Source organism: Eurytemora carolleeae, unplaced genomic scaffold (assembly GCF_000591075.1).
Source record: "Eurytemora carolleeae unplaced genomic scaffold, Eaff_2.0 scaffold191, whole genome shotgun sequence".
NCBI lineage: Eukaryota > Metazoa > Arthropoda > Copepoda > Calanoida > Temoridae > Eurytemora > Eurytemora carolleeae.
The window spans coordinates 341755-354184 of NW_019396105.1; the positions used below are offsets into that span (position 1 = coordinate 341755).

The window sequence follows — 12430 nt, forward strand, 5'->3', positions numbered from 1 at the left end:
ATATAGTTTAAGTTTATAGTATCAAAGGTCCATGCAACATGAGGTTGCAAAGATATAGTGATTATTAAAGATTAAGAGTTGTCTGTTTCTTTGGATAGAATAGAGAATTAAACTTTTAAATTAGATCGCAGGGCAGAGAATAAAATTTCAGACTAAAAAGGTATATTCTAGATTTTCAAATAGGCTTAATAATTTTCGGGAAATAAAATCATTAATACTAAAAAAATAAGATAAACCGTTTTCTACAAATCAAAAAATGTTTTTTAAAGAACATTATTATTGCAATTTTTATTGACAAAAAAGCACTGGTTTGTTTGTAAACATATCACTCGTAATGAGGTTCCAGACAGACTTCTTCATCACGTTCTCTAGGTAGTGTTTTCAGCAGAGAACTCCCAACTAAGAGTGGTATTCTGGTAGGTGCTGGACTCCATCTCCAGATTCCTATCAATAACATTTATTTTACATTTCGCAATAAAAACTGAGTTTTGCCACAAACTCAAATTTTCTAATCCCAACCTGATGGTGTAAACATTTGATATTTCAAACTTATACTCTTTGTTCTTTGAATTCATAGTCTGAAATATCAAAGGTCTGCATAATAGGGATTTTAAAATCACAGTTTCTGTGTAAAAAAAACTCAGTTCCTTAATTCTTGTTTAAACTAGTAATCATTAATATTTCGTATTTTTTCTAACATCTTTTTAAAGGTCTAATTATATGTTTTTATAGATAAATAGTAGAATGTCACAAAAACTATGGGTTTATGTGTTTATGTTATCCTGGATCACACAAAGGTTGAAAGAACACCGTTGTGAATCGAACATGCTATTCGATAAATGAAGAGGCATTGAAAAATTACGTATACATAGTGTCCATTGAAAAATAACATATGACCAAAGCCACAAATTTTAAAATTTTATTTAAAATCTGCGCTTAATTAAAGAAAGTGCTTTGTGTATGACTGTTTTCTGTTGACCTTTTCTAGGATTTCACATAAAATATAGAAATAAATGTCACCTAAAGTTTGGATGTACTTTTTATCCTTTATACTTCTACATTTTAACAATATCCACATTGTAAACCATTAAATCAATTATATCTGTTTTTTTAACAAAAGCTTCCAATAAATCAACAAACCAGAATTTTTTTATCCGCAATGAAATATCGGCCAAACTTTGCATATTTACGAAGAACTCCTCTAGATTTGTTTACAAACACTAAACTGCAGTACACTTTATCAATATTATTTCTTATGTGAATACTGCCCAAATGCGCCCAAATAATTGTATACATCGTGATGGTACTTTTCAGCCTAATAGGCCCACGTGGAGTCGTTCTTTTTTTATTGTATTTATCCTTCGGAATTTATTATGAGAAGGAGAAGGATGAGAAAGAATAATATTATCTAAGGAAAAAGTGCTGTTTATTTATGGTGCTGTAGGAGAAGGAGAAGGATGAGAAAGAATAATATTTATCTAAGGAAAAGGTGCTGTTTATTTATGATGCTGTATGAGAAGGAGAAGGATTAGAAAGAGTTATATTTACCTAAGAAGAATGTGCTGTTTATTCTTGCTTTAGTATGAGAAGGGGAAGGATAAGAAAGAATGATATTTAGATAAGGAGAAGGTGATGTTTATCCTTGCTATAGTGGGAGAGAGAGAAGAAGGAGAAAGAATGATATCTACCTAAGGAGAATGTGGTGTTTATCTATGCTATAGTATGAGAAGGAGGAGAAAGAATGATATTTACCTAAGGAGAAGGTGATGTTTATCCTTGCTATAGTGGGAGAGAGAGAAGAAGGGGAAAGAATGATATTTACCTAAGGAGAATGTGCTGTTTATTCTTGCTATAGTACGAGAAGGAGGAGAAAGAATGATATTTACCTAAGGAGAAGGTGCTGTTTATCTATGCTATAGTATGAGAAGGAGGAGAAAGAATGATATTTACCTAAGGAGAAGGTTCTGTTTATCCTTGCTATAGTATGAGAAGGAGAAAGAATGATATTTACCTAAGGAGAAGGTGCTGTTTATCCTTGCTGTAAACGGCTGACGGTCCATCCCCCACAGATGTATCAATACTATCTGTTGCGGTTATATTAACCCCTCCTAGAATAAATCAGGATAAAAAACTAATAACTCAATTCAAACACTAATGTTTTAACCCTTGTAGCTGGCAACCTGAAGATGTAAATATTTTATATTTTAAACTCTGACCTTGAGCTAACCGAATTAATAGTTTGAAACATCACTGGCCTATGCCATTAGGTTCCAAAGATATAATAATTAGAAAATTGGCGTTTGAGTTAAGAATTCATTCCTCGTTAACTTTTGCAATTATAAGGCAAAAAATACGTATCATGAATTACTGATTTAAAAGTATACGTGACGTACAGAACAATTTACAGTACACCTTTATTGGCTTTTTCAAAAAAAATGTTTACTCAACAAAACTCTTGTCTTTAAAATTCACAAATCTAATAATATGGAAATGGAGAGCTTAGCATTCATGAAGGTGTTCTAAATGTCCACAACCACATACTGGGTACACTAGACGGGATGGTACGGTAAAAACTAGACTGGTATCCTTGTACTGGTTCGGATCATGAATCTTTTGAGCTTATGAGGGGGAAAACCGTTCTGAACTCACAGATTTATAAAACAACAATTCTTTTATTTCCTTGTATACTTTACTAGAATACCTGGCAAGCTGATTGTCAGAATATCCCCATTATTTTGAAGTCCAGACATTCGCATAGAGTTAATATTCCGAAGTTTATCATCTGGATTCATGTCCATCTTAAATGTGATAGTTCCTAAATAAAACAGAAGAGATGTTAAAGGTTTCGTATTTCTGTATGATTAGTTTTAATCCAATATAATCTTGATCCAACGAAACTTATATAGGGAAGTTAAGAAAGCTTTGTGTTTAATCATCACTCTGGATATTATACAAGTTTTCACACAAAACCTTGTATTTTCTGCTATTTTACAGGACTTTCTTATCTCTTAATACAGATTTAAAGGGATTGGAGACGTTTACTTAAGTTTAAGTGAATCTATACATTTTTATTAAATAACATTTCCGCTTTACAACAGTATCCTTTAACCTTCTTATGATCAATAATATCAGATATGTTTCTATTTAAGAAAAATTGATTATTTTCAATTGTAATTAATTATAAAACTTACTTGAGTTACTATTTAAATTACTTTATTTACTTTTTAAAGTTACTCAAGTTACTCTTTACTAGGATATCTTTCACATTGATATTGATCGAATAAAGTTCTAAAGGTCACCATTTTGAATCAGGCATGCAATGCTTTCCAGGGGCGGACTAATCCAATATCTCATGGGGATCGATATTTGAGCGCGTAAGCGCGCCAAAAAAAAAATAAATTAAAAATTAAACAAAAAGCAGTAAATTTCCAATTTCTTATTTTTTATCACATTTCTAGATTTGCATACCAAAATAGATTTTTTTTTTATTGAGATCGATTAAGCATAAGTATTTTATCGGTAATTAAGAAATAAACAATTAAGTCGCTGTCCAACTCATAATTTGAATAGGAATTTAAACTGTTTACCAATTTCCAAAATATGGAACATCTTTAACATTTTTACATATCTAATCAAAGGTTGGTGATTATCCGTTCTTTTTTGAGCGCTAATTAATAATTTAATAAATACGTGTTTTATGAATTTTAACAGTGATAACCAGAAAACTCTGAAATAGGAAGACGACTTTTAAACTCAAGTTAGGACTTAAACTAGTTCAATGAACATTAGGCATAGTAATTGATCAGTGTAAATGGACCCATTTAACTTAAATAGTGCTTTGCTAAGTTATTAGTAAAAATATTTGATTTGTAACAACATCAAAACGCTTAATTATTGCTATAATGTCGTCTTTCTATTCCATTGTTTTCTGGTTATCACTGTATGAGAAAACAATTTAAAAAGGTATTTCAGTTCAGGTCATTTATTCAATTCTATGTTCGTTGTATCTTTCATTCCTTGATGCTTTTATTTCATATCATGAATTTCCTTACGAGGGGGCGGCCCCTCCCCCCGCCAAAGCTCAGGGGGGGGGGCCGTGCATACTGGAAATTTCAACAAGAGTCCCTTAATACACACCTTTGGATTGGGAGGTTGTCACTGCTGTTTTTAGAATATTGGTTTCTGTGTTTAAATAGGATTCCCCAGAGGCATAACATCTGGACATCTAGAGATAGAATATTTATCATTTTTTAGAGTGTTTTCGAAAAATTTAAAGGGGTTATATTTACATTTTTTTATTTAAATTATGAGTCAATCGGTTCTATTTTCAATTCTAACCGATGTTGGTAAAACAGGCAGTAAAGGTTCCACGGGCAAAAACCTTTAACCCATTTTAAGGAAAGTTTTTTCAAATTTTGTTTTAAAATGCCCCCAATTACAATAAAAAGTTTGTTTGTACGTTAATTATAAAAACTATTCTATTTCTATGCGATAATATTTAGTCATGTGCAAAATTTGTTGTAATGTTCTTAAGTCACCTTGTTGTTGATTTCTTGAATTTGACTCCTAGGATCTGCAGTACATTCCAGTCCAATGTAAACAGTGAAATTGGATACTTGATCTTAAAAGAAACATGCATGTTAGTGCCCTTGCTTTTTTGTTCATGCCTATTTTTTTTGTTTCCCTTGATAAGAAGATTTTAAAGCTTCAAAAGCGCTTGTTTCTAATTTCATTGTTTAAGGAGCGTATGTACGATATTTAATCATTGATTGGTTCATTGTACTGCTGTGTAGTAATGTATAAATATTTTATGACTTGTACGTCTACTATATTGCAATTAACAACAACTAACTTATTCTGCAATGAATTCAAAGAAATAATACCATAAAATTTCAAATAAAAAACGAACTAAGTTATTGCACATCACCAGACCTGCATATTGTGCGCTAGATAAGCTTTGAAATTCTGTATTTGTGTATTAATTATTAAAAAGTTTTTTAACCTGCTTCTATTAGCGTCCCACTTCCAGCAGATTCGTACATTACTAAAAAATGACCAACCTGATACACTGGAACGTAATATGGGAAAATGATGTACCAAAAAACACAACTTTTGAAGAAATAATTTAATGGACTTCCGTACGGGTTCCAAGAATTTTTTTTTAATATAACTTAAACCAATTTTAACGCTATAGTGACACATAATTGAACTATGTAGACTTAGTTGAACTTCTTCTCTTGTGTGACCGGTTCAAGTTGATGAGAAGTGGTTCAACTAAGTCTATCTAGTTCAACTTAATATTGCTATTCATGAAATCTGTTTCCAGGACAGACATAAAACTTCTTCTGGAACTAATCCTTTCACAGAACTCTGATTTTACCACTGCAAGCCAACATTAGATATTTCGAACTTGGATTTCTGTCAGATCAAATAACCTAAGCTTGAAATATCAAAGGTTCAAGCCATGCCATTGCACAAATATTGGGATGAGAAAATGTGTGTTTGTGGCAAAGACTCAACTCCTTTGTACTACAGCTCTACTGATATCATATTAGGCTTTATATCACAACTAATGAATAAAGTTGGTGATTTCCTATGACTGCGCCACCCCTGATGAAAGTTGGTATTTCATAAAGAGTTGTTCGGACTGTTATCTCTGCTCCAGGTCTAGGTAAACTAACCATGTTCCCAGATCCAAGATTATACCAAGACCCTGAAAACTTTAAATTTTGCAGTTCTAGAATTTAAAAACAAGGTTAACCACAAAGGATGAGACTTCAAAGACGACTTTACTAAATTTGTTCAGTCTTTGTTCTTACATCTGCAGCTGTGTTTTATTAAAAGCTGATGTTTACTTTAAAATAATTGACTGAAATAATTTAGTTGAGTTCAGTTGGTCAAATGTCCGGGCTTCTTTAATAAAAAAATAAATTATAAGTGACCCCCCCTTNCCAATTTGTTATTCTCCTTGAAAATAATCTCATATTTAAACTGTTACATGTCTGATTCACAACGGCAACCTCTTAATTTCCCTGAGTGAAAATTTTAATGTTTGACAAAGAAAATTGGGCATGTAACTCTTTACTGGAAGGTCACTTGAAATTATATAAACAATCCTTTAAGAAGAATTCTTTTTTATAAAAACTTGTTTCATAGTTTACGTTTCTAATTTTTGTTCTAAAGAAATAAGTGCCCAAACCAATGCTTTGACCCTTGTATAGGTAAAAGAATCAATAGAATTATTGGATATTTTTTTATCAACAAGTTTCAGTATTTCGAATATGAAATATAACATAATCTAATTTGTGATTGTTTGTCCTCTCTAAAGCTTATTGTAAAATAGTACCCATTGGGAAGTGAATATTGACCAGCTCTGTGTTATCATCAAGTACAGGAGCAACCAGGATATCTTCTCCAAGGAAGAATTGAGTCCAATGATGAAGATAATCTCTATCTGGGTGCTCGAGGAACACGGGGCGAACAATTGGTAAAGAATTATTGTACCATCCTCTATCCAATGTTTTCAAATAAGGTAGAAGTTTGTATCTCTGCTCCAAGGCCCATCTTAAAAGAATTGTTAATGGAATTTTTAGCTTTAATGAAAGAAAGTCTATAGAACGACTTAAAACGGTACGAATCAACCCTCTAAACCCCACTCACCTTTCTGAATCGATAATAAAACTCTATAATCTGAGGTGTCCAGAGCTTGGAACTTTTGTACTGTAGATATCAAGATCAATTATTGATCTTTTGTTAATCTGCAGATTAATTTAATCTTTGTTCTATGTCCCATATGGTAATCGTACCCAGTCAGCGGTTGAAGGGAGCTTTTTGATCAGGGGTTACAAGAAGCTTTGATCGGGGGTTGAAGGGAGCCTTTAATCAGGGGGTTGAAGGGAGCTTTTTATCATGAGTTGAAAGGAGCTTTTAATCAGGGGGTTGAAGGGAGTTTTTAATCAGGGGTGGAAGGGAGCTTTTTATCAGGGGTTGAAGGGAGCTTTTTATTAGGGTTTGAAGGGAGCTTTTTATCAGGAGTTGAAGGGAGCTTTTAATCAGGGGTTGAAGGGAGCTTTTTATCAGGGGTTGAAGGGAGCTTTTAATCAGGGGTTGAAGGGAGCTTTTTATCGGTTGTTGAAGGGAGCTTTTAATCAGGGGTTGAAGGGAGCTTTTTATCGGGTGTTGAAGGGAGATGTTAATAAACGGTTGAAGGGAGCTTTTAATCAGAATAGTAAGAACTGAGATGAAGAGATTGAGCATTGATCCTCAAATTAAAAGTGCCCGCTGAGTATCCACCAGAAAAGAATCCAGCTCAGTCTGTATTTAAAAACTAAAAGAGCTTTCTGCTGTAATCAGCAGTTTGATAATAATGTTTCACTTACCGAACATATCTTTGATAGGTTTTTGGAAGATTATAAGGAAGACGCTTATTCTGGTCTCCAGAGTACCAGGAGTGAATACTCGGCATGAAGCAAGCCAGCTGGAACCAACGCAAACACATCAAATCTCTAGATTATATAATTAATCTGATAGATTCTTAATAAAATTCATGAAAAATATACAAAAAAGATCATAGTGAAATATTTACAATATTTATGAATATTTGGTAATATCAAGTGTCTTCCAAAGGGGGAGGATTCTTGGGCGTTCTTATTAGCTGGTGCGGAGCGGAGTGGTTTGGAAATAGTTATAAATTCTGTTAACATGATTTTTACAATTTTGTATTAATCTTTTATAAAAAACGTTTGAAAAAAATTGCAAACAGAAATTATTCATATTAGATCAAAAAGAATTGGCGATATTCTGGAGAGAGGATGAATAATTTCCAATATAAATTATAGATTACAGCTGTGAAAACAAACCTGTTTAGTGTGTTAGATTCACTGTATGTTCCACAAGCTGGCATTGATACAAAGGGTAAACCAATACTACTCAATAGCAGAACTTCCCGAAGAGAACTGAAAGTATTATTGGGCAATGAACAAAGCTGTGGGTTATTAATTAGATAGGACATTTCATATATAGTACATTTCAGAGATAGGACATTTCAGAGATTAGACATTTCAGAGATAGGACATTTCAGAGATATGACAATTCATAGATAGGACAATTCAGATATAGTACATTTCAAAGATAGGACATTTCAGAGATATGACAATTTAGAGATATGACATTTCATATATAGTACATTTCAGAGATAGGACATTTCAGACATATGACAATTCAGAGATAGGACATTTCAGAGATAGGACATTTCAGAGATAGGACATTTCAGAGATATGACAATTCAGAGATAGGACATTTCAGACATATGACAATTCATAGATAGGACATTTCAGAGAAAAAACATTTCGGAGATAGGACATTTCAGAGATAGGACATTTCAGAGATAGGACATTACATATATAGTACATTTTAGAGATAGGACAATTCAGAGATAGGACATTTCAGAGATAGGACATTTCAGGAGATAGGACATTTCAGAGATAGGACATTTCATAGATAGGACAATTCAGAGATATGACATTTCAGAGATAGGACATTTCATAAATAGGACAATTTAGAGATAGAACATTTCATAGATATGACAATTCAGAGATAGGACATTTCATAGATAGGACATTTCATAGATAGGACATTACATATATAGTACATTTCAGATATAGGACATTTCAGATATTGTACATTTCAGATAAAGGACATTTCAGATGTAGAACATTTCAGATATAGGACATTTCAGATATAGGACATTTCAGATATAGGACATTTCAAATATAGTATATTTCAGATATAGGACATTTCAGATATAGGACATTACAGATATAGGACATTTCAGATATAGTACATTTCAGATATAGGACATTTCAGATATAGGAAATTTCAGATATAATAGATTTCAGATATAGGACATTACAGATATAGGACATTTCAGATATAGAACATTTCAGATATAGGACATTTCAGATAAAGAACATTTCAGATATAGGACATTTCAGATATAGTACATTTCAGATATAGGACATTACAGATATAGGAAATTTCAGATATAATAGATTTCAGATATAGGACATTACAGATATAGGACATTTCAGATATAGTACATTTCAGATATAGTACATTTCAGATATAGGACATTTCAGATATAGGACATTACAGATATAGGACATTTCAGATATTGGACATTTCAGAAATATGACATTTCAGATATAGTACATTTCAGATATAGGACAATTCAGAGACAAAACATTTCATAGAAATTCAGTTCCACTTTTAAAATTAGATATTTAATTTTTTTGAATTGAGATGCAAGGTACGTAGATATAAAAAATAGTTTCTTGTAAATATATTACACGTTAAATTTAGTTCCTTTGTTACCTCTTCATGCCTTGCCAGGATGCCGGAACTTTACTTCCGGTAAATGTGATACTATTCGGCATCCCTACTGTAGCAACATCACTTCGAATATAACTTTCATTTCCAAGTATTCTATTGGAAACTTTCAGAAACTGCTTCGCATAGCTTACATTCAACAGTGTAGTGTTTTCAGAGGGTATCCAGGAGTTTAAACAGGGAACATCCTTGGTGTTCAGGCCTTTGGGAATATACAGATCATTGTTGCAGTTGTTTTCAGATTCATCCGTTGGAGCTAAATCATGGAAATATATTGCAGATTTGTCAATTCCAGACTTATCGAATTTATCTCTCAACCAAATTTCATAATCTGTGTGGAACACATCTGGATATGTAACATTAAAGGCATTAAAATCTCCTCTGTAACAGGGAGCGGTTACATTACTGTCCTTCCGTAAACATTCAGGACTGGATTCTTCTTCTTCATCAATCTGAACTGGAATAGGTAGAACAATCTTCGCAGTAACGTTGGAAATGTCATACGCAGTGTCGTTATTAAATGCTGTTGGCATAAGCAGTTCATCTATGCAGTCAGAATCATAGGGCATGTTGCTATCTTTCATTTCGTCAATATCGTTATGGAAGGCTTTTACATCACCAACCTTTCTGCACATATGGTATCCATACTTCAAAACATTAAATGCAGGTGTATTTGATGTAGGGCCATAGATGTAAGAATTAAACTTCTTTGATAAATCAGCAGGATGGTTAGCAACCATAAAATGAACCTAAAAATATTCTTTTTTTCGTTTTGGCATATTTTTATTCAGGAAATTTTAAAAGTGCGATAAATGATTCACAACGGTAACATTAAACTTTAAGATGCGGTGATCGAGATATTTTCTTTTTGAAACCCCAGGGCTACAGAAATCTAAAGTAAATATCATTTAAAGTATTATTTTTAAAGTTATGTAACCTTTATGTTTCCTCCCATAAATCTCCACGTAAGAATGGGTTGGGATCCGGATCCAAGTTTGATCTCCTGAGAACCTGGTTGATCTGTCTCTAGGTACACCAGGAACCATTGCTAAATCAGTTATCTTTCATATATCTGAGATTAGAACTAATAAAAAGCGAAAACTAGTTTAACCAGGCACCGTCACGCCCGGATGGTTAAATTAGGCACACCTAGTTCAACTAATATTCAATAATTTCGACCTCAGGTTATTGTTCGAGGGCTAGAATATTTTGCATTACCAGTTTCAGTTATTATTCAATTATTTTTAATATTCTTTCAAATGCTCAAAATTTTCCAATTTTTCTAAATAATTACCAGGATTTTTCAAAATTTCTTACCTCGCCATTATCTAATCTTCCCAGTATAATTGGAAGATGAACTTGTGATTCTTTTCCAAGATTAAAGTAGGAAATTACCTAAATATTAAACTAATAGACATTTAAAGTTCTGTCAGAAGAATACATATTCTTGACAAGTTATTGATTATTTTCTTTGAATTAAAAATGTGCGAGGGCTCCTAATGATAGAATAGTTTCGGTTACAAATATTTCATGGTTTAAAAAAGCATGAAATCGCAAAGTTGCATTTTGTAAAATATACACTTGTACTTGTTTTTATTTCTATTTTATTTTAGAAACGAATTTGTCTAAATCATGCCCCACCGCTTTACATTTGAGGTGGGCCAACCTTTGCAGTCCAATTTTGGACTGTATCGTCAATTTACAATTACTGAAGCGGCAGGGAGTGTGCAATATCTAATTTTCGAGTTCTACGACATCAGGTTGCAAAGATATAGGTTGAGGCCAAATAGATTCTAATACAATAAATGGCAACGTAGAATTTGTACACTTTCAGTACAGTTGTATTCTGTCGTCACAAGTGTCAATTCAGTTTGTGTGTCCGACAAAATTATCGATAATAGGGATAATTTTAGAATAAAGTGCTTTTCTTACAGTAACATAATGACTAATGTGAGAAAATTTCGTTTTCCTTGCTATATTTGGCACTTGTGACGTTGTGTATGATTGGTTCATTTCTCTGTTGCCACCTGTTGTACTTAATAATCTATTTGGTTGAGGCAAGGGTTATGCTTCTTTTTTAAGTTTTTCTCTCCAAGGACAATTCTCATAATAATATCACATGCATATATACCTTGTACATAAAAACAATTAGCTTTGTAACCCAACATTGCCTGGAAAAGTCAACCCACTCAACTTAAAATTTTGAAACCAAGCTGAGAACATTTCCGTGGTTCTGCCGATCAAAATTTGAGGCAAATCGGTCCAGGGGTTTCAGAGTTTTGATCGGAAATTCAAACAAACAGATAGGCAAACAGAAAGAAAGAAATTGAGTTTTTGCCACAAACTCTGATTTTCTAATCCCTATATCTTTGCAATCCATTGTGCAGGTAGACCTTAGAACTCTGTTAGATCAAATAATCAAAGTTTGAAATATCAATTGTTCACAACATCAGGTGGCAAAGATACAGGGATAAAAAAATCAGAGTTTGAATTGTGACAAGACAGTTCCTTACTTCCTTGTAAATAAATACTAAACCTCTGTTCCATTAAACATGAAGTCTGGAAATTCTTTTCCAAAAATGAAGTTTGATGCAAGGTAGAATGAAATCTCTGTTAGTTTTGAACTATCGTAAACAATTGGTCCAAAATGTGATCTGGCAGTACTCGTCATACCACCATCAACAAACCTGTAATAATATCATTATAGGTCAATATCCATTCATGTGATTTTTAAGAAATATCAAATAAAGTTGGTAATAAAAATAATAATAAGAGTAATAATAATAATAATAATAAAAATAATAATAATAAAAAATAAATGATAACAATGATAATAATGATACTAATCTAGGGAATGACGGTGGTCTGAGTTCTGATTGCTCTGATGACGAGGGATCTCCTGGTGGAGGGGGACATATGCCAGTAGTTTACCCTTGGATGAAGAAAATACATGTTCAAGGAGCCGGTAAGTACTTTCAGAGGGGTTCGGAGAGATTTATGGGGGGCTCAAAGAGATTTTTAGGGGGCTTGGAGAGATTTTGGG

At 32.7% G+C, this 12430-nt stretch overlaps 1 protein-coding gene across 1 annotated transcript; it reads right to left on the reverse strand.

Annotated features, from left to right (window-relative positions):
* Positions 1-257: 257 nt before the first annotated feature.
* Positions 258-12097, reverse strand: LOC111695047 (probable maltase-glucoamylase 2). Its single transcript, XM_023464197.1, has 14 exons — positions 11924-12097; positions 10705-10782; positions 10325-10435; positions 9373-10136; positions 7860-7955; positions 7380-7505; positions 6347-6564; positions 5594-5713; positions 5003-5044; positions 4539-4621; positions 4138-4225; positions 2702-2815; positions 2012-2108; positions 258-444 (listed from the first exon to the last, which is right to left on the reverse strand). The coding sequence occupies exons 1-14, from the start codon at positions 12056-12058 to the stop codon at positions 369-371; spliced, it is 2148 nt and encodes a 715-aa protein (XP_023319965.1). The 5' UTR covers positions 12059-12097; the 3' UTR covers positions 258-368.
* Between the last annotated feature and the right edge of the window lie 333 nt (positions 12098-12430).